The 27212-nt window shown below is 52.4% G+C and overlaps 1 protein-coding gene across 7 annotated transcripts in view; it reads right to left on the bottom strand.

The window, feature by feature from the left end:
- Positions 1-27212, bottom strand: part of LOC146234939 (dedicator of cytokinesis protein 9) — an 84400-nt gene that overhangs the window by 21878 nt on the left and 35310 nt on the right. For 4 of the 7 annotated variants that reach the window (XM_084689001.1, XM_084689004.1, XM_084689002.1 and 1 more), the window contains exons 2-23: positions 25748-25864; positions 19963-20052; positions 18137-18219; positions 17137-17206; positions 14179-14274; positions 13653-13787; positions 8820-8994; positions 7906-7958; positions 6790-6864; positions 6560-6700; positions 5586-5798; positions 5360-5482; positions 4146-4228; positions 3652-3774; positions 3244-3323; positions 2906-3093; positions 2655-2720; positions 2462-2554; positions 2116-2239; positions 1753-1871; positions 808-897; positions 536-625 (exon numbers count right to left, since the gene is read on the bottom strand). In XM_084689001.1, coding sequence (XP_084545127.1) covers positions 536-625; positions 808-897; positions 1753-1871; positions 2116-2239; positions 2462-2554; positions 2655-2720; positions 2906-3093; positions 3244-3323; positions 3652-3774; positions 4146-4228; positions 5360-5482; positions 5586-5798; positions 6560-6700; positions 6790-6864; positions 7906-7958; positions 8820-8994; positions 13653-13787; positions 14179-14274; positions 17137-17206; positions 18137-18219; positions 19963-20052; positions 25748-25864 — 2427 coding nt within the window. The remainder of the gene's footprint in view (positions 1-535; positions 626-807; positions 898-1752; positions 1872-2115; positions 2240-2461; positions 2555-2654; positions 2721-2905; positions 3094-3243; positions 3324-3651; positions 3775-4145; positions 4229-5359; positions 5483-5585; positions 5799-6559; positions 6701-6789; positions 6865-7905; positions 7959-8819; positions 8995-13652; positions 13788-14178; positions 14275-17136; positions 17207-18136; positions 18220-19962; positions 20053-25747; positions 25865-27212) is intronic. The other 3 variants (XM_084689003.1, XM_084689005.1, XM_084689006.1) reach the window with 1 other exon arrangement.

Raw genomic sequence — 27212 nt, 5'->3', positions numbered from 1 at the left:
GACTGTGAGAAGGAAAGCGAAGCGGGAATAACAGGACGCGTCTGCCATGCCTTAACGCACGTTAATCACCCACACCTCTCATTGCCGAGTTCCTGGCCTGAGAGCGCAGTGAGGGTGCTTCACCACAGGCTGTACGGACCCGTCGCCAGCCCCCAAGGCCTGCCAAGTGATTTGGCAAGCTGCCAGAGGAACGCGCCGCTCTACGCTGACCTCCCGTGACCTCTAATGTCATTGTTTACGTGGACTACTGTGTTTACACGAACACCCCAGAGATGCGTCTGCGTGTGGGCGTGTCCACGGGGGGAAACAATGGAGTCACAGCCTGGAGATCAGCTTTGTCCCACCCAGGCCTGAGCAAACAATCACTGGTGGCTAAACATCCTGAGGAAATCAGACCCGACAAGGTGAGTGCCGAGCGATGAGCGACAGGTGGCTCCAGAGAGGGAGACTCCGACAGAGAGGGAGTTGACGGGGTTCTGACGGACGTCACGCACTGGGCTCAGGGAAACAGAAAGAGGCCTCATCTCTCTTCTACCTTCAGGAACTTGACGAGCTCTCCTCCCGAAGACGGGTCTGCAGGCTCGCTGTTCTGACAGTGGTGGAAGAAGTTGTGTAAATGTTGATCCTGGGGGGGGGAAAACGAGAAAGGGGCCAGGTCAGATTCTCAGACGAGAGAGAGACAAATGAAACATTCCAAGCAGTCAGACTGTCAAGTCAAAAAGCTATTTCACAAACGCAGGAATAATGACTTCTTAAAATATAATGCTTTGATGTGCGTGTGTGTGTGTGTGTGTGATGGTGACTTACCTGAGTGTAAACCGTGGAGACCAGGTGAGTCGAGACCTTGAACAAAGGCTTGCCTCCGTCGACCCACTTCACCTCAGGACCGTTGTGCTGCTACATTAGAACACAGGCGCCAGTATCAGCATCTCATACATATGTATGTCATATACAGTATGTTTGCATTGTGGTGGAGCTGTCAATCAGGGCCCTCGCTTCCTCCTCTGTGTCTATGACGTGGCAGGAGTGCCGTTTAGAAAAGTGTTCGTTCAAGCTCGACAAATTCTACCTATGCAGGGGACACACTATACGATTTTTCTAATCTTAAAAGATTTTCAAACTCTGAGAGATTACAAACATGAGGACAAAAAATCCTAGATTTAGCCGTTTTGCTTCTACAGTGTGTGGTCACTCTTAACACACCTCACACCAAAGGAACATCTGATAAAATCTGCGGAACCATCCAGATAATTGGGACATATGTTACCAAGGATTGTCGGAAGGGCCGAAATTGGCCCGATTATCATATGGTGTGTCCCCAGCATTAGTCGTTCTCGCATTTTTGAATCCAGTTAACTTCACAACAGTCCAGATGTCTGGTGTGCGCTTTCACGTGTGGTTGAGGTTGATTCCATCTGACGTGTGCTTGAGGCGATCGGACGCGCACGTGCTCGATGACAACACACTAACGGTTAACACCGTCAGCTGGTTGCATTTCGTTCCCTGCTCCGTTCTGGACAGGACAACTGGACCAGGAGAGTCCAGACGCTCTTCCGACAATCTCCCCACTCCGATAACTGGCGTTTGCTTCCCGTCAATGACACGCGCACCAACCACATTGTATTCGACCATCGCGAACTAACAGGCGCCTTTGGACCACTCGCACCCTCACCGTTTCACAGTTCCCAGAGTCATGCCCTCCACTGGCCCCTTGTACCCGCACCCTTCGCCGGTTTCCCCCGAGTCACGTACCTTGCTGCCTCCTTCCTGACAGCTGAGGTAGCCGACGGGCAAGCTGGCAGCCACGGGGACGTGGCTCTCGTTCATGATCACCCTGCCGTCCCTCAGTAGAGGCAGCCAGGCGTAACCCACTGGGGAGAGGGACAAGAGAGCGAGAGCCGTCAGCCACCAGCCAGACACCCAACACTGCCCCCAGCCAGGGGACAGGCTGCACACACACACACACACACACGCGTCACTCCATATCAGAGATTGTCACGGAAAGAGATGGGGGTGATGTCGGTTCGTCCATCAGGCTTTCTAAGGGCTAGGTGGAAGGGATGGATGGAGGGAGGGAGGGTTGGAGGGATGGTTTGTGTGTCGGTGTGTTCGTACCCTGGGTCTCCACTACGTCTCTCTTCTTGGTGCTGGCCTTGCTGTTGCTGTCACAGCTCACGTGGAAGAAGGTGAAGAGAAGATGGTGCTTGTCGTGGAGCTGGGGGGGCAGCTCGATCTTGAACTGGGGGACGGAAACACACACACACACACGCGCGCACACACACACACACACACGCGTTTAGCCTCGGGAAGGAAACACACACACGTTTATCCTTGAGATGGGAACACACACAAGTTTGGTCTCAGAAAGAGAACACACACACACACGTTGTGTTCCACACACACGCTGCTTCCTCGTCACCTTGCTCTCGGGGCCACTTGGTCTGCGGAACCCTCAGCTTACCTCGTCGTAGAACTCGGGGCTGTGCTGGTGATGCAGCACGGCAGCAAAGGCATTCTTGGTGAACAGCGGTCCCCCAGGGCGGCCGTAGATGCACTGTGGAGAGACGGCATGGGGGTGTTGGGGTGCCGGACGCAGAGAGAGAGCTACGTTCCTGAGCGGATGCCCGCGCAGGAGACACAGAGGCAGGGTTTACCTTGAGAGCGGCAGACTCCTCCTCATCCGAGTCCTTGAACTCGATGCAGACAGCGATGTTTCTAGCCTGAAGGCACACACACACACACACACAGAACAAAGCTGACCCACTTAGACCACACTGGAGGGAAAACAGATCTGCTCAAGTGATGGATGCAGAGTAAAAGTGTCTCCTCCGGAACGATGGGAAACAAAAGCTAAAGTGCACGAGCAGCTGGAGAGCAGTTTGCGCGTGGGCCTCGGGTGCGATACCTTTGCGAAAGACTTTTGGCTGTCGTACTTCAAGTGCTTGGGGTAGACGTAGAGGTGATTGTTGTAGATGGTGAAAGGCTGAGAACACTTGGCTATAGACGGAACAAACTCCTCCACTTCAAAGAAGATGTTGGTCTTCTCATTGGTCTCAAACTGCTTCACAGGAATGTAGGATGAGGTAACACAATCTACACGGCACACACACACACACACGCACACAGAGGAGGGAAACATAAATAAATAGAGAACAGACAATGAGGTCCACCTGGTCCGAAGACAAACGTTTCACAAGTCTTTCATGTTCTCTTTGTGGGTTGAAGAGAGAGCAGTGGGCTTACTCGTCAAATCGGGGGCAACGTTGTCAATGGTGACGTCCAAGTTTCCTAGGATTACAGGGAGCTTGGCCATCTTCTCTGGTCTGGGAGACGGGAGAGAAAATAAGCAGCAGTTAATGCCATTGTTATCTTCTAGCTAGGGGAGTCTGAGAACTGCTAGCCAGCCAGGAGGAACCTGGTCTATGATCACAACAGAAGAGGATAACCCAATATTTGTAAAGGTGTGAAAACAGCTACAGCCTTTTGAAGGGTTGAACCTGCACGACACCAGCGAGGTACAGTAAAAGGCTTTCTGTTTCCAAGCAGTCTCCCTCCTCTGAGACATACAAGCCTTAGGAAACACAGACTCGTATGGCGTACGTTATCCACACCTTTGTCAAAGGGAACACAAAGGAGTGAGGCGATACTAACTTCCTGAAGTCAGCCAGCAGTTTGAACACGTCGTCGTTGGACAGCTTGTTCCCGTCTTGGCGGTAGAGGGCAGAGAAGCGGGCGCTCTTGTCCAGAGTCCCTGATGCATCTTTAAACAGGGGCCTGGAAGAGGACACAATAGTGAGTCACACACACCCTTCTCCCATCCACCCATCTGATTCCACCATTTCCAGGAACGCAGAGCGCACTCTGTCACGCTCGATGCTCAGACTCAGACTTCCTGGAAAAGGCCCTCAGTCTTTCCAAGAGACACCTGAGTTTCGTGACACCTTGGATTCTCGGCTTGTATCTCTTACATTGGAAACTCATTACTGATCTAGAGCTGGGAAATCAGCATTGGTAATGTCTACCAGAACTTTCTCTCTCAGCGTGTTCAATTTCACACTCTACCGTGAAGTACTGTTATGTGGAAATACTTTCAAAATGATCTTTCATGCAACATAAGTCCAGGTCACTTAGTGGCTGAGCAGTACCTTGCGGCCCAGGCAAAAGGCATCCTGTACTGTCCCAACCGGCTGCATGCCAGCTTGGCGTTCTTCAGGACTTTCTGGGCCACCTGTGAGAGGAAAGGAGAGAGTGAGTGGGGAGAGAGACTACTGAGAGAGGAGAGGAGAGAGTGAGTGGGGAGAGAGACTACTGAGAGAGGAGAGGAGAGAGGGACTACTGAGAGAGGAGGAGAGAGTGAGTGGGGAGAGAGACTACTGAGAGAGGAGAGAGAGTGGGAGAGAGACTACTGAGAGAGGAGAGGAGAGAGGGACTACTGAGAGAGGAGGAGAGAGTGAGTGGGGAGAGAGACTACTGAGAGAGGAGAGAGTGAGAGAGGGACTACTGAGAGAGGAGAGAGAGTGGGAGAGAGACTACTGAGAGAGGAGAGGAGAGAGTGAGTGGGGAGAGAGACTACTGAGAGAGGAGAGGAGAGAGGGACTACTGAGAGAGGAGGAGAGAGTGAGTGGGGAGAGAGACTACTGAGAGAGGAGACGAGAGAGGGACTACTGAGAGAGGAGGAGAGAGTGAGTGGGGAGAGAGACTACTGAGAGAGGAGAGAGAGTGGGAGAGAGACTACTGAGAGAGGAGAGGAGAGAGGGAGTAGGGAGAGGGACTACTGAGAGAGGAGAGGAGAGAGTGAGTGGGGAGAGAGACTACTGAGAGAGGAGAGGAGAGACAGTGGGGAGAGAGACTACTGAGAGAGGAGAGAGTGAGAGAGGGACTACTGAGAGAGGAGAGGAGAGAGTTAGTGGGGAGAGAGACTACTGAGAGAGGAGAGGAGAGAGTGAGTGGGGAGAGAGACTACTGAGAGAGGAGAGGAGAGAGTGAGTGGGGAGAGGGACTACTGAGCAGCATAGGATTGAGTTTCACTCTCTCTCTCTCATACACACACAAACATTCAAGCACACACATACACACTCACTCAAATACACTGCTTTAAAGGTCCCTAATGCATTTCACGTTTTCTCCCCGGAATCCCATTACTGCCAACACTATCTCCTTGATGGTGTATAACCAGATTTGTCCGGCCAAAGTCAATGTTTGTGTGGAGTGTTATTGTAGTCAGCTAGCACCTCTAACGGGCACAATCGGATCATTTTATCATGTGGAAAAATCGAAAAGGAATTTTGCTGAGCACAGGGGGATTGGCTGCTCTCCACGGGGGGTGCGCGGGGAGACGGGGGCCGCGGCAGGCCGGTACCTTGCTGGAGTCTGAGCTCTTCATGTAAGGCTCTGCACAGTGGGCTATCCCCCCCTGGAGGATCTTCTCCACACGAGCCACCAGGAAGATGTCTGGGTGGGGGCACGTCACGGAGAACACCCCCTGGACGACAAACACAGAAACACTCAAACAGGAGTAGGTCTGGATGGGGAAACACTCAAACGGGGGTAGGTCTGCATAGAGAAACAGGGGTGTAGAAGCACACCTGTCTGGGGTACTGCATGGCCCCCTCTGGCAGGCCAGGGGCCACCTTGGCCCCTCCCAATATTGTGTCCCCGCCCCCGTTCATGTACGGGGTGCTGGGATTGGCCACCATCTGCCTGACGGACGGGTGGTTGAGGTCGACCAGGAAGTCGGAGGAGATCTTTCGGCTGTTCTGGACGTCAAACAGAGACAGGGTGACATAGAACGGCTCCACCTGGAGAGGAGACAAGAGACACTTCAGGTCAACATGGGACTGCTACTCTCCATCAGTCTCTCTCTATCAGTCTCTCTCTCTTTCTATCAGTCTCTCTCCATCAGTCTCTCTCTATCAGTCTCTCTCTCTCTCTATCAGTCTCTCTCTCTCTCTCTATCAGTCTCTCACTCTTTCTATCAGTCTCTCTCTATCAGTCTCTCTCTCTCTCTCTCTCTCTCTCTCTCTCTCTCTCTCTCTCTCATCAGTCTCTCACTCTCTCTATCAGTCTCTCTCTATCAGTCTCTCTCTCTGTCTCTCTCTATCAGTCTCTCTCTCTGTCTCTCTCTATCAGTCTCTCTCTCTGTCTCTCTCTCTGTCTCTCTCTATCAGTCTCTGTCTCTCTCTATCAGTCTCTCTCTATCAGTCTCTCTCTCTCATTCTCTCTCTATCAGTCTCTCTCTCTATCAGTCTCTCTCCCCCTCCCCCCCCCCTCTCTCTCTCTCTTTCTCTCTATCAGTTTCTCTCTATCAGTCTCTCGCTCTCCCTCTCTCTTTCTCTGAGAGTGACAGCAGGACACAGCAGCTCCTACAACACCGGGTCTGGCTGCCATGGCAACCATCCTTCCCTGGTTCTGGGCTCCGACAAACAGAAGGCATGTGTCATTTAACATCACTCTCTCGGTCTCTGTCTCTTTATATTTGTCCCTCCTCCCTCTCAACATCTTCCTCTCTCTCTCTCTCTCTCTCTCTCTCTCTCTCTCTCTCTGCTTCCCAGAGACTCACGTTTGTCGTCGGGCCCTCTTCATTCTCTGCCACACAGCTCTGCAGGTTGAAGGACAGGTCATTGCAGTTCACCAGAATCCTCTTGCCAAACTTCTCCTCAAACTGCTTGATATCCGGCTCGATCCCCGAGAAGTCCAGTTTCTACAAACAAAGCAACAATGGATGTTTGAGTAGGGTTTCCAGTCCAAACGTACGGTGTAAGAGCAGCACCGGTCCTTCCTCGTACGGACCTGGGTGTCTGGGTCCAGAGTGAACAGCTTCAGCCTGGTCTCATTCCTCATCTTGGTCTCGATATCTCGGGCGCTCTGCGGGGAAACAAGCGTTTCAGTTCAAACCCGGATCATAAGAGAGCAGAGCTGCAGCACTGGATAGAGTTAAAGAGCTTTCCTTCCGAACTGGGTTCAATGCTTATTCTTTTCATAATAATATTATAAATAACTTTATATGGTACCTTTCCCACACCCAAAGATGTTTTCCAGACTAAAATATAACAGAACATATTAAGAAAAATGTAAATGTTAAATACAGATGTACACGTAGGAATAACTAGACATTCACATGGTTTTCATTTCCGTCTGGCACGCTGGGGTTTCTTATTTATGACCTGATCAGGAAAGAGACGACCCAGTGTTTCAGTCAGGTGATGGCGCCGCAACAGAGAGGGCCAGGCTGTTAGTCAGACGGCTGCTTGGCCCAACAGCCTGCCAGCAGCAAATTCCCTGCTCACACATGGCTTATTCATAACTAGCTCCTCAGAGCTACTGTACCATATGGTCATACAGTGAGATGCTGGAGTGTTTCTGCCATATGGTCATACAGTGAGATGCTGGAGTGTTTCTGATGACCGCCACAGACCCAGAAGGCTGTTACTGGAGACTGGGGCGTATGAAGTCGGCAACACTACTGAATTATTCGAGGGAAGCTTCGAACGCACATTTTTTGGGCGGTAAGAGTTGTTCTGTATTTCTTACTAGTATTTTAGGCCTGTAATTTGTTCTTAATTTTTTTTTTTGTATTTCTATAAATGCGAGCCCATTTTTTTTCAATAAATATTTAGTTTCCTTCTTTCAGTGCCTGGGTGAAGAGGACATGAGTTGTTTGTGTGTCACGATCTTGGCCATAACCATGCCTCACAGGGAGGTGTGTTTGGATACACGACCGATAGCGATCGTACTGATGAGGTCCATGTGTTTGGTGAGTAAAGCAGCCCCCCCCCCCCCCCCTGCTCCCCCCCCCCCACGCAGCACTGCCCCCCCCCCCCCCCCCCCCCCCCCTTCAGGCCGGAGCCCCTCAGTGTCTACCTGAGCTGGTGCTCGGAACTGGTCAGGAAGGAGAAGGAGACCCACCTGAAAGCTGTCCATGCTCCCCGACGAGCTGTCAGACTTCCCCAGGTCGTCATCTAGTCCAGGAAGAAGAGGCCATTAGAGTCGGAGCGGATTCAACAAATTCACATATCAGAGAACATCCACAGCCCCCCCACACACACACCCTGACAGTCAACAGTGACTCAACTGTCCAGAGGCCTGTCATGAGGCTAGGCCAGGCCTAATCACAGACTCCTCAGACGGCCAGCAGCGTTTCCCACGAGCAGTGTGTTTAATGCAAACTGAGGGTTAAGGCAGATTAGGGAGTCTCTCTTTGTGTTTAGGCGCTCGGCCCCTCCACTCCAGGAGACAGGAGGAGAGATTAAACACCTGGGTGGTCCTCTGCACCAACACAGCCCAGCCCAGGCCAGGCCAGAACAATTATAAACTGTCTAGTACAGGCTAGACCAGACCTCACCAAACCACACCAGTTTAGATAAGGCCAGGTCTTTGCCAGGTAACTTTAAATTAAATCCTAGACCCAGAAACTCTTATTACGGGTGCAAACATCATGGATTCCGAACAAATGTTTGACATGCTCCCAAGTTAGGGAGACAAAGAAATGTGAGCCAAATCCATATTCTCCTCCATGGCACAGTGTGGTCTGCAGAACAGGGCTTATCTACACACTCCCTTCCCCAAGACGCCGTCTGGCATACTCAAGCAAACCCTGGATATTTTCTTTGTATTACTGACAGCACGGGAAGAACATTTTGCCTGAACAAGGGGCTTTGTTGAGGGAAAGGTGAACAGTGTTTTAACAGGATTCACACGGGAATACCATTCCGATCTCTGCCCCTGCTCTTATCCCATGACTGATCCCAAAACTTAACCCATGAACTTTAAACACCACCTCCTCCTCCTCCTCCCACACACACACACACACACACACACACCGTCGTGCAGGTCTCCATTCCTCTTGTCCTGCATGGCGATCTCGAAGCTGCTGTGCAGGATCTTGTTGAGGGTGCTGATCCAGTCGTCCATCTCCCCCTCGCTGTCTGCTGCCAGCAGGTACGAGCTCTTGTCCTGCATCTTCAGCTCAAAGGCAAACCTCCGCACCTTGTTGTTCTGGAGAGGACAGAGGACAGGGGAAGGGAGGAAAGGTCAGGAGAGGAGAGAAGACAGGCGAGGAGAGGGGTGAAGAAAGGAGAGGAGAGGAGAGGAGAGAAGAGAGGCGAGGGGAGGAGAGGAGACCAGAAGGCAGGAGAGAACAGAGAGACTTAGTTAGAACACCACTGTTGTTTAGGTCTGCCTGTGTTTCCAAGTGGGAGGCACGGCCACGTGGATTTGGTGTGAGTGGACGGGTCAGCGTCGGGAGCAGGACCAATCACGTGAGACAGCATGAGGTTCTTGTTATCGAAGAGCAGAGAGCTGTGCGTGGGTCAGGCACGGCTGGGTGTTTGGGGTTGAAAAAGAAATTGCTTTGCTGTGAATACGGAAGGTCCAAACAGAATGTTCTGGACCACCGTCCAAAGTTAACATCAAAAAATCACCAAGTTGCCAGAAGGTAACAGACGCTTAGCGGTATGATTCTTTTCACGGCACTTGGAGGAGTGTTACTGAAAAAAACCTCTATCCTCACTCTCTTGTTTGAAATTGCTGATTTTTTATTTGCCATGACTTGTGATTTCATGAGACCTTCCAGAGAACACCAAAACATTTCCTAATGCCCCAAAGGGAACACAGTAAACCTGGTATGTGGACACCTTCGAAAACAACACCATCATTGGCCACAGGCCTTGTGTTTATGAAAGCTTCAAAAAAGTCTTTTTAAGAGATACAGCCAGAAGTGTGCTGACATGTTCCTACTCCCAAGAGCCAGAGACTAAACAGTCTGCAGGAGTGGCTGCAGAGGAGAGAGAGACAGAGAGAGACAGAGACAGAGAGAGAGAGATAGAGAGACAGAGAGAGAGAGAGAAAGGGAGAGAGAGGGAGGGAGGGAGGTGTAGAGGGAGAAAGAGACAGAGAGGTATAGAGAGACAGAGAGGTGTATAGGGAGAGAGAGAGAGGGAGAGAGAGAGAGAGAAAGGGAGAGAGAGGGAGGGAGGTGTAGAGGGAGAAAGAGACAGAAAGAGAGAGAGGTGTAGAGGGAGAGAGAGACAGAGAGGTATAGAGAGACAGAGAAGTGTATAGGGAGAGAGAGAGAGAGAGAGAGAGAGGGCCAGAGAGGTGTAGAGGGAGAGAGAGAGTTGTAGAGAGAGAGAGAGATGTAGAGGGAGAGAAAGAGAGACAATTGACAGAGGGAGAAAAGAGAGAGAAAGGGGGAGGGAGGGAGACAGAGACTGAAAAACAGAGAGAGAGAGACAAACAGAGAGGAAAAAGAGTTTCCATGTGCGTAACTACGAGCGCAGTCTTGCCAGGAAACGCAGTTTCTAAAGGGGCCGTCTCGAGTGCTCGCTACAGCTCTAGATCCACACTGGGAGACGTGACCCTTGACCCTCCAATCAACCAGGAAGAGTGAAGTCACGATGTCAGCAGAGCTCCCTCAGGTCTCAATGGCAGGCAGCCAGCACCATCCACAGACAGAGATGCAGTCAAGCTCCACACTAGGGGAATGGATATGGCTCGGCCATAGAGCATTTGACTCTGGATCAAGACATTACTGGTCCAGATCCCCCGCACCCTGGGGATTGCTTTATATGAAGGAGTCACATGAATACATCTCACTGCGTACAGACCATTACTGCCTGAACCGACCACCTCTCCTACACCCACAGGCAAGGACGCTGACATGATTAGTGTAAACATCCAGGATGTTTTGGTCTGGGGAGGCAGGAGTCGCTCCGCGGTTGTGGACAGAACCCCTCCCACCAGAGCCATTTAAATCATTCCGGGAGTCGGGAGTGGGAGTTCAATAAAGCAGCAACAACATGAGCCATGCTTCAGACCTCCTGGCTGTTATTCCAGGCTGAGTGAGCACTTCCTCCCGTGGTGTTGACAGGGAGAGGAGAGGACAGGGAGAGGATGGGCAGAGGAGAGGACAGGAGAGGACAGGGAGAGGACAGGGAGAGGATGGGCAGAGGACAGGAGAGGACAGGAGAGGACAGGGAGAGGACAGGGAGAGGACAGGAGAGGACAGGAGAGGACAGGAAAGGACAGGGAGAGGAGAGGACAGGAGAGGACAGGGAGAGGACAGGGAGAGGATGGACAGAGGACAGGAGAGGACAGGAGAGGACAGGAGAGGACAGGGAGAGGACAGGGAGAGGAGAGGAAAGGAGAGGACAGGAGAGGACAGGAGAGGACAGGAGAGGACAGGGAGAGGACAGGAGAGGACAAGAGAGGACAGGAGAGGACAGGAGAGGACAGGAGAGGACTGAGAGAGGACAGGAGAGGATGGGGAGACGACAGGAGAGGACAAGAGAGGACAGGAGAGGACAGGAGAGGACAGGGAGAGGACAGGGAGAGGAGAGGACAGGAGAGGACAGGAGAGGACAGGAGAGGACAGGAGAGGACAGGGAGAGGACAGGGAGAGGAGAGAGGACAGGAGAGGACAGGAGAGGACAGGAGAGGACAGGGAGAGGACAGGAGAGGACAGGAGAGGACAGGAGAGGACAGGGAGAGGACAGGAGAGGACAAGAGAGGACAGGAGAGGACAGGAGAGGACAGGAGAGGACAGGAGAGGACAGGGAGAGGACAGGGAGAGGAGAGGACAGGAGAGGACAGGAGAGGACAGGAGAGGACAGGAGAGGACAGGGAGAGGAGAGGACAGGAGAGGACAGGAGAGGACAGGGAGAGGACAGGGAGAGGAGAGAGGACAGGAGAGGACAGGAGAGGACAGGGAGAGGACAGGAGAGGATGGGGAGAGGACAGGAGAGGACAGGAGAGGACAGGGAGAGGACAGGAGAGGACAAGAGAGGACAGGAGAGGACAGGAAAGGACAGGGAGAGGACAGGAGAGGACAAGAGAGGACAGGAGAGGACAGGAGAGGACAGGAGAGGACTGAGAGAGGACAGGAGAGGATGGGGAGAGGACAGGAGAGGACAGGGAGAGGACAGGGAGAGGAGAGGTTGTAGAGAGGAGAGAGGATAGGGAGTGGGCAGGGCAGGGAGAGAGGCAAGACTCACCGAGGCCTACAGAGTGCACTGTATTCGGAGAGCACGGTATTTAGGACAGCGCAGTTTGGGACAAGGAGCAGAGAGGAGTCATCGGCCAGACAGTGTGAGGACGGGAGGACTTGAGTCAGCTCTCTAAATCACCCTGAGGAGCCTGGGCGAGGACGCTGAGCTGGGAGATATCACAGCTAGATCCATCATCCGGATCCATCCGTGTGTACTGAGCCCCACGATTCCCCATTAACTGTGCAAATGAGATAAATATGCCGGTGAGCTCAACCTCACCCCCTGCAGAGCGGGGGAGAGGGGCAGATAGGGGGTGGACGAAGAGGGAAAGGGAGGAGGCCCTCATTGGCTGTTGGCTGCTTCCTCTGTTTCTGTCATCATGGAAAGAGTGAGCACAAAGGGGGGGCGGAAGATGGAGGGGGGGGGGGGGGGGGGCCTGGCTGGAGCGTGCTCAGACGAGTTGGAGGGAGGGGCTCCCCAGGGAGACTGGACCTCTGGCCACGCAGAGACGTCAGGTGTGTGTGTGTGTATGCATGTGTGTATGTATTTCTGTGTGTGTATGTGTATATGTGGGTGTGTGCGCGCCTGTGTGTGTATTTCTGTATCGTGTGGGTGTGTGTGTGTTTACGTATGCGAGTGTTTCTAGGCGAGCGCTAGCCTGTGATTAAGCGTAGGGTAAAGCGTGGTGCGGTTTAGCATCACTCCTCCGTGAGCCCGGAGCAGGGGAGGTAATCAGCTCCAGACCAGCTCCTCCCTCGACGCTGAATGTGCTGGAGAGGAATGAGCAACACTGAGGTCACAGGAACTACCGCGGTACGACACAGCGATGTCTACGGTGCAGTAAAGACGTTGTAGGTGCATGGGGGAATTGCTGGGTAGAGCATTTGCCTGCAGGCCAAAAGGTCACAGGTCACAGGAGTCTTCCGTGCTGTACGTCGTCGTGGATAAAAGAAACCACTAACACGAGACACACACACACACAGAACAGACACACAGCTTCACATGCAAACCCCCTTCTTCAAGAACAAAAGCACACACGCCCCTCCCACACACTGTCCTCCTCAACGCCGTCAGTGAACCCCCCCCCCCCCCCCCTCCTCATCCCATCCACTCAATACTGACCCATCCTCTCTAACCAGCCCATCGATGTCAGCTGAACGCTGGCTCGGTAGAAACAACATCTCTCCATCCATCCGTACTGGCCGGTGTATAGCGATGTTTCCAGGTCCCTGGAGGTGTCGGCACGCTAGCATGTGGTACTGATCGATGGACAGCCTGCAGTAAAGTGCACGGCTGCACGACTCGGGCCCATACCTCATTTCAGCAGCTAAAAGTCAGCAGTAAAGAATGACCTTGCAGGGAAGGAGGGAGGGATGGAGGGGGGGGGAGCGGATGAGAGGGCTCCGGTTTCAGGTCTGGTAGTAAGCGGTGGAAAAGTCACCCTGGGATGATGGAGGAACCAGTTTATCATGGATCCCCTGGTGCCGCCTCCGATTCCCAGCTCGTCGTAACGTGACGCATAAACGTTTATGCTACACTTTGGAAAACGAGTGACAATATGAAGGAAAAAGGGCTTTGGAAAGGAAGCGTGTGTTAGGGCATCCTGTTGGAGACACACCCAGGGTGCCACGCTATGAGGAAATAGGAGGAATTTGAGGGGGAAGTTACCTGAACCACTCCCATACAGGAGTCGAGGAAGATGGTTCCCTTGGGTTCCTTGGAGATCTTCTCGTCCTTGTAGAAGTTGAGGTTGTAGGAGCCGTCGCCTAGCTGGGTCAGGTGGAAATACCTCCTTTTAAAAGACTAAAAGGTAAGGGGGAGACAAAACGAAATCACACATTACTTCTTGGAAAACTTAAAGCGGGGGATTTGGAAAACGGTGTTTGCAGCAGCGAGACCAGGAAGTCCGCGCCCTCGGGGATTAGCGAGAACCGTTTTGTTCCTGCGACCTCATCCTGAGATCTACATGCTGCCTCTTTGGGGACTAGATGTGTTGCAGGTGTACTGCCGTTGCTTGTCAGTATCGCTTCCTGTCTCCCTTGCCCACGGTGGGGTTTAAAGTATGTCGACTTGCACACAAAACGACCACCTCTTCGAAACGACGCTTCAGCCAGCCGCGCCACCAAAAAGCGAGCCGTTCGACGGTGCGGTCGGGCGGCGTTTGCACCGACGAAGGTTTCCGGTGGATACTCACCCGCATGGTGACACTGATGGCGCTGTTCATGTTGCCCTTGTACAGCCAGCCATGCTTGGAGATCCCTCCCTTCTGGGAGCCCAGCGAAGCGGTGTCCTGGAGCAGGGGAGAGAGGGCAGGAGATCAGTCACGCTCCACACACACACACAAACACAGCCCACCACATCAAACCATCGCCACACCGACTCGGTGCCAAGGCCTCCGCAAACGATGCGATCGAGAGAAGCCCGGGTTCATGTCTGTGGTTGAGATGTCTTTGAAGAAACGGCGCTGGATGTCCCTCCGACATATAGACCTGAGAGAGAGATCTTGGCAGGATGTACAGCGCGTCTCTGGGAGAGCGACCAAGCAGAACGCCGAACAGACCCGCGCCACGAGACCAAATAAACACGCGGGTATCGTCCGGCGTCCCGGCTCATGAGCCGATCACTCCCGAGGTCTCTCGGTTTCCTGGGTAAACACTGTGAAGCCCTCCTCTGGCAAACAGAACACGACCAAGCATGTGGCTGCCGTCTCCAGCCTGAGCGATGGAACGATCCGAGTCGATAAATCAACGGGAGGAGTGTGGAGGGACGAGGAGATGGGCACCGGGCGATCCAGGCAGGCCTGGTCTGTCTCAGCACGACTGGACTGGTTAGACTGATGCTCCCGTAACAGACGGCAGGGGCAAAACCGTTTGGGCCCAGACGGTTTTGGAAGCCGTCTGGGCCCAGATGGTTTTGGAAGCCGTCTGGGCCCAGACGGTTTTGGAAGTCGTCCGAACTGAATGGGTTTTCAAGATGGCACTGTCTGACGTGCGTTTTCTTATTGGATTCTTTTTTTTCCCTTTGGTACAATACTCGTAAAACGTCTCGAGGAGCGTTGGCAGGGCCCAGAATATTTTCAGCATATCGTCGAGCCATCTCCGGGAGGGCCTGGAAGTGTTCAGGGGCCTGCTTCCCCTCGTCATCCTCCAGCCTATGAACGGCTGGGCCTGGGTGTGCTTAGACCAAGCCCCTGGGCGACACCAAAAATCAACCAGATGCTCTACCGTTTCATCAGTAAGGCTAATGTGGACAGAGAGCAGAGCTGTTCCTACAACAATGACATACTTTCTTGGGTGGACGTGCAGGCATGAGTCTGGAGTTTCTGCGTGTGTGTATGTGTGTAAGGGAGGGAGAGGATTTATTTTGGGGGATTTCAGGAGAAATAGCTCCACTTCCTTTGCCATCATCTGCTCAGGGCCGGCCAACTGGCCCTGCGTGAGAGGGCGCTTAGCAGACAAGCTGCTAGCTGTCAGGGGACATGTGGAGGTGAGGGGTGAGGTGAAACATGACGGGGCGGAGAGGTGAGAGCTGATGGAGAGAGGAGGGGAGAGGAGGGGGGATGGAGAGAGGAGGGGAGAGGGGATGGAGAGAGGATGGAGAGAGGAGGGGAGAGGGGATGGAGAGAGGATGGAGAGAGGAGGGGAGAGGGGATGGAGAGAGGATGGAGAGAGGAGGGGGGATGGAGAGAGGAGGGGGATAGAGAGAGGAGGGGAGAGGAGGGGAGATGGAGAGAGAGAGGAGGGGAGAGGGATGGAGAGGACGGGAGGAGGATGGAGAGAGAGAGCAGGGGAGGGCTGGAGAGAGGGGAGGGCTGAGGGCTGATCTGGATGGGGTCTGTCTGAAGGGCGTGGTCTTCAGTCAGTAGGAGGTTCAGTGAAAGGCTGCAGGTCAGGATCTGACCTACGCTGAACTGAGACGACCGGGGGAGCGGAGGAATGCACAAGCCTTCGTCACAGCTGTGTTTAAACAGCACACATTGTACCAGGGTACTGAAGCTAGGCGCATTATACCTTTACCTCCACCCACCCAAACAGAGAATTCCACAAGTCTTGCACGCTAGGCTGCATGTAGTGTCCTGCTACCTGCAGGGGCCAGTGTTTGACACAACACACTGGGAAATATCTCAGCTGTGTGGTAGATGCCCTTTACTGTCAACATATTTTGGTGGGAATAGGGATGTTTGTTTGATAGATACTGTCCCAGAGAGACCACAGGTGTTTGGTTTTTTCCCCTCGGTGAGTCCTCTTCTGGACAGGAAGTGTTGTTTGTCTGTCCAACCTCCCTAGAGCTCTCCCGAACTCAAGCTAATCCAAGGCCAACAGAGTCTCGCTCCATTGTTCACACGCACAAAATGTCTCTACAAAGTCAATTAACAAGGCTGTTGCACTGCTAAGTGTAAAATGAAGCGTGGATGACTAGAGCGAAGCCTCGAAGTTCAGCACGGAGAGAGAGCAGAGGCAACCCAACACAATCAGCCACCAAATTCCTTCACACAACCCCGGGAAATGATCCGATGTCGACAAATCGAGGCTCTTCTGAGACATTAAACTGGACCCGAGTCGGAAAAGGTCTGACTCGTTGGGTGAAAGCCGATCCCCTGTGTGCCTGGTGAGCAAAGAGAGAGAGAGGGAGAGAGAGAGAGAGAGAGAGACAGAGACAGAGAGAGAGAGAGAGAGAGAGAGAGACAGAGAGAGACAGAGAGAGAGAGAGAGAGAGAGAGAGAGAGAGTGACAGAGAGAGAGAGAGAGAGAGAGAGAGAGAGAGAGAGAGAGAGAGAGAGAGAGAGAGAGAGAGAGAGAGAGAGAGAGAGAGAGAGAGAGAGAGGGTTTCTAGGAACGGAGGAGACGTCCCCGGACACCCGATCCCCTGTCTGTCCTGACAGCGCTGACACAGCACAGCGAGCGGCAGGGAAACCTCGTCAGTGATTCTTACCGTGTGGAGGATTCTCTGTTTAGTGGCCCCGTGGTATTTAGAAGTCCCTGACACAGTATAGTTCAGCTGAAGTAAGATGCAGGTGGATGGGGAGGGGGGGTTTAGAGGTGAGAGGTCGTAGCAGGACTTTGACAGGATGAGTGAGGTTTGGGAGCGCCCCGCTCCCCAAATGTTTGTGGACCTCTGTGAAGCTGTAGCTGGCTGTGTGCGAGGGACTCACCTCATCTTTGTCCACTTCTTCATCCACTTCGAAAACATGGACCGCAAGTTTTTCTGGACGGGATGCTTTGCTGGGAAACAAGAAGGAGAACTTAGGTCAGAACTTGGCGAATAAATAGGGAATTTCTGTCATGGAATAAGAACTTTGTTCACTTATTTAATTTGGTTTGTAAACATCTTGTACACTGTCACTCGATAGCATTGCAGCGTTGGTCATTTTCCAACACACCCTCTCATGAGTTTCCCTTTAACAAACGCAGCCTTCAAAATACTGAAGTATGGAAAAGGGAAAATCTTTTGTTTTACAAGCCAACCGCGTCACGTTCAATTGTTTAACCATCCCTGGACGCTGACAGCCACATCAATCGACAGTCTCAACGTCACAGCATATTTAGGAATTTACATTTCCACCACAGATACTGGAAATCCCATCTAGGAAGTGATCACAGTCTCAGAACTCAGGGGGTGGTTTCCACGGCGACTCGGAATAACCACCAGAGAACTGAAGAGGAAGACTTCTATTGTTTACAATTGGCAAGAAAAACAAAACCTGCATTTCCTGCATCGCGCTGTCACGCCAGTTTTACAACAATGACAAGAAGATTAGACTACCGTGGACGATTATACTCTCACTGTGTGTATGCGGGAGGTCAGATGGCTGAGTGGTTAGGGAGTTGGGCAATTAATCTGAAGGTTGCCGGTTTAATTCCCGTCCGTGCCAAATGACATTGTGTCCTTGGGCAAGGCACTTCACCCTACTTGCCTCGGAGAGAATGTCCCTGTCCTTACTGTAAGTCGCTCTGGATAAGAGCGTCGGCTAAATGACTACATGTAAATGTGCTTGTGTTAATATGCGTGACGGTGTGTGTGTGACAGTGTATGTTTTGTTAAACATCTCTGGCATCCATGTATTACACAGAGATGGTAATTGTCTCAACTTGCCAAAGAGGAAGTTAGGACACAGAACATCCTCATCACAACAAAGTCACCATCATACTTACTTTGGAAGCTGCCGGAAGTCTCCAGAATAGTCCTCATACTTGTAATTTACCACATGCCAGTCCGAGTTGTACGTCTTTATGCACTGAGAGAGAAAGAGATACACAAATGGATAACCTGATGTTGATGTATGAGTATATATGCCAGAACAATCACCAACACCGCTAACAGTAATAAACAGAAGCGTGTATCATCGAAAAACTCCCAATATTGTTTATTTGTGAGGAAGGTACTTCATTTCCTAATGTAATCGTGTCTCTGGACTTTTCCAGAACTTCATTCTGAAAATCCTTTGCTGCCCGGCCAATCAGATTAGAGCGTCAGCAGTTAAAGGAAGAGGGATCGAGAGGGATGTTGGTCTGTGGAAGGTTGTCTTGTCCACCAGCTATCTGCTCTCACAAGGAGTATGTACAGACTTCACAGTGCACAACTTTGGATCAGCTCAGCAACTCCAAATGAAATACATTCAACAAATCAATGCCTAGACACCTGGGCTTTAACTGTGAGTTGTAAAATGACAAGCCTTCTTTGAAAAAAAAACAAAAAAAACAATAAAAAAATCTTTTTTTTTTAAGGGAAAAATCTTTCATTGTATAACCTTGGTAGAGAACGCCAATCCTCGGGTGAGTTTTAGTATCCTGGCAGGGCAGAGGGACAGTGGAAACAAGCTCACCTCAGCCTTCCATTAGTCAGAGTCAGAAGGTTGGTGTGTGTGTGTGCTTGTGCTTGTGTTCACCTCCTAACCCAGGTTTACAGGATCAAGTTGACTTTCCAGAGCAGGGCATAACTGGGAAGGAATTACTCTCTATCTCCCTGTCTCTGGAACAGGACATCTGTTCATTGTTAACCCCCCCCCGCCCTCATGCCCTCCGAACGCAGTGGTCATTCTACAGAAAGAGGCAGCGGTTTACAAAGCAAAGCTCCGAGCGGAGGACAGGCAGGAGGGAGGGCCAGGCTGGCTGCTGCAGCTGTCCCGGCTAACAGCACCCTGCTCCGGACGAGGAGGAAGCGCTACTTTATGACCCCCCGAGCCAGGGTCCTCTGACTGGAGAGGAGAGGAGCGTTAGGAGACAGGTGTCTCTGCAGGACAGAGGCTGAGACAGCAGTCGGGCGGTTAAGACGCTGTGCGCTACAGGGCACTAGCCCACAGCACAGATATGGAGATGAGTACGTTTGGAACAACAGTTCAAGTTTGTGTTTGCTGTTGGGTTGGCTGCCTGTAGACTACTGCTACTGTTCTCAAATCTGTGTCTCAGAGATTGTAAGGCCATTAAGGGGTTGTAGAAATACCAGTGGCTTGGTACAGACACCAGTCTAACCACGGGTCTAAGGTCTAGAGTGGCTAAACGAGATGAAGTGCTGTTAGGTTACACAATTCTATTTACCATCTTCGAGTCAATTGGCTGTTTGGTAATAAAAATCACAGAAACACTCCAGTTGACTGGAACACTTCCAACAATGAATTATAAAAACGGAATCATCCTGGACTGAAGAACAAAACACTATTGTCACAAAGTATGTGTCGGGAGGAGAAATGGAGGATAAGTTTGGCTGGACACTTTCTCTGAACAATAGGGAACTCCTCAGAGAGTGTTTGTGTGTGTGTGTGTGTGTGTGCGTACATACTTCCTGACAATCTGATAAGGACAGCTGTGGCCAGGTCAGAGGCTGGCCGAACAGCCTGTCGAGTTTTAACGGAACAACACAGTTGCTGGCTCGCAACCGAAGCTCCTCAGAGCCAACACTTAACTGTCAATAAAAACAATGCGGTGGACAGCTAGACCACACGTTTGGTGTGGCTGTGGTTGTTGCTGTGGTGGGACTTTACCTCTTGGACAAACAGACTCTGCGCCTCCTTCTCGGCATTCTCCGGCACCGTCGGGTGGAGAGTTCTTCCGTGGCGTCTCAGGGTCGAAATCTGGAGAAATCAGGAGAAACAGGTTGCGTGGGGCTGATTAAAACAAACACAGGATCAGACGGCGGTTGAATGAAGATGAATTGGCGCACAGCAATGTATCAGAGATCAACTTCCAGCGTAAACCTTAGATAGAGAGAGTGGAATGGAAAGTAGGAAACAAGTTTCTTCAGGTATGACGCCTAAACTTCTGAAGCTGTCGTCTCAGTGCGAACAGGCAGTCGCAGCTGGACATCCACCGAGTCCCCCCTCCAAATATGATTCCACGTCGGAGAGTGATCTCAGGTGTGGGGAAGGTCTGTGGAGGGGAGAGGACGCTCCTGCACACAGCCCCGGGGTCGACGGACACTCCCTGGCCCCGCCCACTGGCCTGCCTGCCTGCCAAGGACCATCTGCAGGACGCTCTCCCAGGAGCGAGCTGCGCTACGCGTCTCTCCTCTCCTCTGCCTTCCTCCGGCTCTCTTTGGAAAAGCGCCGCTCCCTTCGCTCCGTGGGGAGCTGAGACACAGCTGGGAGACTGAGAGGTGTGTAAGACACGGGCGTGCTTCAGAACGGACCTCTCTAGTATCAAGAATGAGACCAGCAGAGCCGTGGCCAAAAGTCGGCTCACACAGTTTACAACACACCTTTCAAACGATAACCTGTGCTCCAAATCCCTTTCACGCACTTAGGCACCGCGAGCTGCATTTCTATTTATTGCTCAAGCAGACATTTTTTTGTTCATGAAATTATTATTCTTTCTGAGTCATTTTGAATTACTGTCCCTGTGAGATAACGTTTTTCAGATGAATAATGCCTTGATAGGGAGTCGCTTTTATGAAATCCAAATATTGCTGCAGGCCCAAGAGTTGTTCCTCCTCCTCCTGCCTGTGGCCCTGCCTGTGGCCCTGCCTGGGGCCCTGCCTGTAGCCCTGCCTGGGGCCCTGCCTGTGGCCCTGCCTGGGGCCAGCCTCGCTCCAAGCGAGGCTTCGTAGTTGGTTCTCCAGAGCGATCTGGTTTTGACACATTTCACGTTAATGGACATCATTATCACCCCCTTGATCATCATGGCTAAAAGGGAGTCGTTCTGTGACTGGATCTTTGTTTAAAAATAGTTTGGGGACGCCCCCTGTTTAGGTAGCTCTCTCCAGCATGGGAAACGGAACACAAACACACTGCCTTCCACTTAGACCACACGACCCAGCGAGAAACAAACAAAAGCCAAAGCAAAACCAAACATTCAACAAAACCTCAAGTTCAAACCTCCGTCCTCACGGATCCTCAAGAGCTTCATCGGGACGCAGTCCAAAGATAACCCGGGCCGGAGGAGGCTTTGTGGCTGCCTCACGTACCGTGAAGGATATTTCAAGACTTGGGTGATGGTGCAGAGGGTGAGGTAAGCAACTCAAGACTGCAATCAATCTCTGTGGCTTGTCCTGGGCAGCAGAAGTGGTGGGTCTGCTTTAGTCGTTACCTCTGACCGTCCCTCACGCACTCAGGGGCTGGAGGAGAGGGAGTTCCCAGGACGAGGCAACGGCAGTTAAACCTGAACTGTGTCGCAGACAGCGGAATGAGACACAGGCTCCAGCTGTGAGTGACTTCATCATGTCCTCTCTGAGGCCCAAATAAATCAAAAAATGGAACCAGACGAAATCTCACCCCACAACAACAACAGACTACTAGAGTGCAAACACATTGCACCAGGTTACTGGTACTGTGGCACGGTACAGATAGGGTTTTCATGTATTTCGAAGGAGAGAAGGGGGTACACCTTTTATTACAGTTCGTCATTTAGCAGACGCTCTTATCCAGAGCGACTTACAGTAATTACTGGGACATTCCCCCCCGAGGCAAGTTGGGTGAATTGCCTCGCCCAAGGACACAACGTCATTTGGCACGGCGAGGAATCGAACCGGCAACTTTCTGATTACTATCGCGATTCCCTAACCGCTCAGCCACCTGACCCCCCCCTTTTATAAGATGTCAAGGACACATATTGTATCTATGTATCGATTATCCTGTCAGAAGAAAACCACTCTTAATACATACATTAACCTTACACACAATAGCATAAGTGTTATGATGATATTCTGTTGGAGGATGGGCTAAGGAACGCACCACAATGAAAAAGAGTTGACTTCGTTTATTAATCGAGCTGCTCGGATCAGGTCACCACGACAGGCAAAGTGGTTGGCATGACTCACTAACATGTCTCTCAGATGATCATTATATATGAGCAGAACCATACAAATATAGTAACCACCAAAACATGTCCTTAAACGGTACACATTCCACAACTTAATGCACATGAAGAACAACACACAGGTGGTTCAGTCATCACTCATCGTTTGTACTATTTCCTGCACGTTGCTCTTTCCAAAAGTGAAAGTGCACGTTCTCCTATCTATATGTGTATTGTCCGAGACCTGCTGCGTGACCTCTTGACCACAGCAAGAGACTCAAGCTTCTCTGTACACAGAAAATCTGCGTATCAATAAGCAAGAGACGTTCCACATCGTCGTCAATGGGGCTGATTGTACAACAGCACCACAGAGGGCATCAGGGGTGTGTAGCTGGGGAGTCTGGCGTGGTAGCAGCAGATTCTCCTCGCCTCCGGCCTCCACTGCACTTCTCACAGAGGCAGTTGACGGGTGATTACTTAATGACCGAGTGATCGTGACAGACGGCGGTATCTTCATGCTACGAAGAATCACCCCAGCGAGGCCCGATTGATGCGAGAATGACTTGCGAGCGCTCGCTCACTCTGTCTGCCTTCAGACGTCTGAACTGTCAGCTAAGAAGCTCTCTGTCTGAGACGAACACAATGGCCAGACGCTGCTTGTTAACCTGACGGCCAAACCTTCCTCTGCTCAGTCAAGGTTTCCTGCCGTCAGATCATTATCTCCTCCATGATCGAAGCAGCAGAAACAAACAGGCGTGGAGGCCAGGGGGAGGAGACAGTGGGTAAACAGGAAGTGCTGGGGAATGGGGTCTCTGAGGAGCACTAAGGGGCTCTGTGGAAGAAGCATGAGGACCAGGGGATACAGTTGCAATCCTCCAGGGAGCTGATGGTATTCCTTCCCCCCAGAACACCCATCTGTCCTGGGCTTCCTACCGCGATGCATGCCCCTGATGCATGGAGAGCTCCAAAAAGATTCAGGAAGTGACCATTACAATGGAGCTCTCCTTATCTCACGTTTTCCCCATGCGGCCTATGGATATTCAAGGCATATGTGGTGTTATGGAAACCCTCCTGCGACTGTGAAATCGCTCGGCGCTGGGAAGAGGACACGTGTTGGAGGCATTCCTGCGGCTCAGCTTGCTGACAGGACTTCCTGTTCGGCAGGCTTCACGGCCGGCGGACATCTTAACCTGAAGCAGGGAGAGGAGGGTCCCCTCTCCCCTGATCCCAGATCCATTCGGAGCCTGTCTCCTCTTCCCTTCCCCCTCCCCCTCCCCTCCCCCTCCCCCTCCCTCTCCCCCTCCCTCTCCCTCTCCCTCTCCCTCTCCCTCTCCCCCTCCCTCTCCCCCTCCTCCCCTCCACCTCCAGAACTCGCTGATCAAGACCAGATGGAGATAATATAAACACCGCCTCAGAATTTATTTTCCTAAACAGTTAAGTCCCTGTTCCCTGAGATACGATTTGATAACAAGCTCCAATGAGAGGCCTTGGGCTGGGTGGGGAGGGCGGGGTGAGGAGGGGAGGGGAAGGGAGAGGAGGCTCCGACAGCGGCTCTCCAGCTAAGGTTCTGCCAATGATAGGATTTACACAACAGCCAGGAACCAACCACAGACAGGCAATGTGGCTGGAGGAGATCTGCCTGGACTGCCTTTATAGACCACTATCATTACAGAGAGAGAGAGAGAGAGGGAGAGATAGATAGAGAGGGAGAGAGACAGAGAGAGAGAGAGAGAGAGAGAGAGAGAGAGAGACAGAGAGAGAGAGAGAGAGAGAGAGAGAGAGAGAGAGAGAGAGAGAGAGAGAGAGAGAGAGATAGTATACCACATCCACCGTACCCCCACGTTTTACAGCTTCATGGCGGGAGGATCCGGACACCCAACCAGAACAAACAGAACCGGAGACGCTGTGAGGGTACCAGAGGCCGGGACAGATGCTGCGTTCAGTCAAGCACTCTTCCCCACCACCTCGTGTCTCTCCCCTGAGCAAGGATCACCTGTTGCTGCCCTGACAAGGCCTGTTGTGTGAGCAGGCGCTGGAATGCCAACGACAGACCAGACAGAGCGGGGGTGGGGGGGGGGGGGGGCAAGGCCGGCTGGCTCTGTCACTGAACCCCCCCAGCTGCCTGACCTTGAGCCAAATCCAGCACCCTCCCTCCTCCCCAGCCTGCACCCTCCCTCCCTCCTCCACACCCTGCACCCTACCTCCTCCACACCCTGCACCCTCCCTCCTACCCACCCTGCACCCTCCCTCCTCCCCAGCCTGCACCCTCCCTCCCTCCTCCCCACCCTCCCTCCTCCCCAGCCTGCACCCTCCCTCCCTCCTCCACACCCTGCACCCTCCCTCCTCCACACCCTGCACCCTCCCTCCTACCCACCCTGCACCCTCCCTCCTCCCCAGCCTGCACCCTCCCTCCCTCCTCCCCACCCTCCCTCCTCCCCAGCCTGCACCCTCCCCACCCTACACCCTCCCTCCTACCCACTCAGCACCCTCCCTCCTCCCCAGCAGCACCCTTTCCCTCCCCAGCAGCACCCTTCCTCCTCTGCACCCTAATCCACACCCCAGCTCCAGCCAACAGCCTGGACCCTTCACCACTTATTCTTCAGAAAGACCGAAACGTTTTCATGGCCCGCGAAACAAAGGAACCTGTCAAAGGAGGATGAAAGAAAGAAAAAAAATCAACAGTAAAAACGTTTATTGTACAAAGTGATCTGGGCCGTGAGACAGTCAGAGAGGTCAGCCTGGAGGATGTGTGTCTTAGCTGCTTGGAAACACATCTTCCTAAGTGTTCTCACTTTCCGGAGCTCCACAGCCGGGACACCTTCCTGCTTCAGAGTTTCCAGCCTCGCAGGGCCCACACTGGGATGGAAACTGTGAGCGAGTGTCCGTCCAGGGGCTGAATGGGTCTGGAGATAACCCGGATTCACAGTACAGGGGGCCAATATAAGCCACTTAGAGCAGCTGACCCCTGACCCCTCCAGCCTCCCTCAGCTGGAAGGAGGAATGTCAACAAAAGGAACCCTCTAGGGACGACCTCGCCCTTCCCTCTCAACACACCCGAGCGCCATTATCACACACACACACACACACACACACAGCTGAAACATGTGAAACGCAAGTGGGAGGGAGGCTCATTGACTGTGTTTAACTGACACCACATGAAAAACCTCCTGTAATCAAGACCTCAGCCCTGGTCCTGGTCCTAGCCCTGGTACTAGCCCTGGTCATAGCCCTAGCCCTGGTCATAGCCCTAGTCATAGCCCTGGTCCTAGCCCTAGTCCTAGCCCTGGTCCTTGCCCTGGTCATAGCCCTGGTCATAGCCCTAGTTCTAGCCCTGGTCATAGCCCTGGTCATAGCCCTGGTCCTAGCCCTAGTCCTAGCCCTGGTCATAGCCCTGGTCCTAGCCCTAGTCCTAGCCCTGGTCCCAGCCCTAGTCCTAGCCCTGGTCCTAGCCCTGGTCCTGGCCCTGGTCCCAGCTCTGGTACTAGCCCTGGTCCCAGCCCTGGTCCTGGTCCTAGCCCATGGAGGAGTGTGTCTCACCTGGAAGTCCTCCAGGGGGAACTGCAGCATGTCCCGCAGGGCATCACTGAGGATCTGAGTCTTCCTCTGCACCAGCACATTCTCATAGTCCAGAGGCTCGATCACCTTCGGCTTCACCTGCAGAGAAACACACACACAAGCTCGGTTCATGCACAGGTTTATACACACACACACACACACACACACACACAGCCACATTCTAAAACCAAAGATACGCTGGAGAATATTTCAAGACCGATGTTCCAGCTCAGTAGACCAAGTGTTGGAGCTGTCTGAATGGCTCCAGACTTTAGCTTTCCTTCCAGGAGGATCTGACAGCTGTCCAGGAGAGATCTTTTTCAGACATGGAGGAAGGGGTCAGCCCAGAGCTGACAGGAGGGGAGACAGGCACCTTCACACCCACTCAGAAGAGCTGGAGGAGCTCTGGAAATGACAGCTAGCCTGCTTGTGGAACATGGAGCTTTGTGAGCTAGCAGGAAGGATGGGGAGAGGAGAGGGAGGAGGAGGAGAGGAAAGGAGGGAGGGTGGAGGAGAGGAAAGGAGGGAGGGTGGAGGAGAGGGGTCTTCACGGGGTACCAGATTAGCCGACTTCTGGGTTGGACAGCTTGACGTGACAGAGCACAGAGTCTAAAATCACAGCGTACGTAAAAAGAGACCCGGCTGAGAGTTCTGTCGCTCTGCAAGGTAAAGCTGGGGAACCCTGATCACGTGAGGTTACAGATACTGGGTGTACAGTGACCATACAGAAGGTCAAGGGAGAACTGTACAGTAGACATGGCAACAACAGAGCTTTGTGTGGCTCTCTACAGAGGAGTGAAGAGGACAGTAGAGAGTACACACACACACACACACACACACCTACATGCACATACTCAAAACACACACACACACACACACACACACAGACAGATGCTATGCGTTAGACACCATGACAGGCTAAAAGTGCTGCAGCCTGCCGCCCATGGAGAACACATCCGTCCAGGAGACGGTCGGATGTGATGACCTCACCTCCCCCCTGATAGGCAGCACATAGCTCTGACACAGCACCCCCAGATACAGCCATGTCAACACAAACCGTCTCCATGACTACGACCCCGCTGCCTGCGGTACCGTACAAATCGCATGAGCTACATCAGGCTCATTCGTATCTAGCACGGCATATGGGGTGTGGAAACCACAGCAGCCTGTGGATGGCTGGAAATGCAGAAAGCGAAACATTTAGGCCGTTTCATAATCTGCTTTAGAGTTGATTTGAAAACATCTCATTGTCTGATGCTGCTGTTCGTGCCAACAGAATGCCTTGCAAGTACACGATAAGACTTCAGGACGACATTCCAGATAGAATCTGTTGCAGTTTTGTCACGTAGAATTATCCCACCAGTACAGACTGTGACTAGGCCACGCCAGGCAAAGGAATTAAATAACATCAATGTTGCCATTAAACAGAACACATGAGAACATCCGT

The sequence above is a fragment of the Hypomesus nipponensis genome, chromosome 23 (genome assembly GCF_054491055.1).
Source record: "Hypomesus nipponensis isolate SF chromosome 23, ASM5449105v1, whole genome shotgun sequence".
Lineage (NCBI taxonomy): Eukaryota > Metazoa > Chordata > Actinopteri > Osmeriformes > Osmeridae > Hypomesus > Hypomesus nipponensis.
Note: the sequence above shows the minus strand (reverse complement) of the source record. Positions and strands in the feature narration are given on the sequence as shown.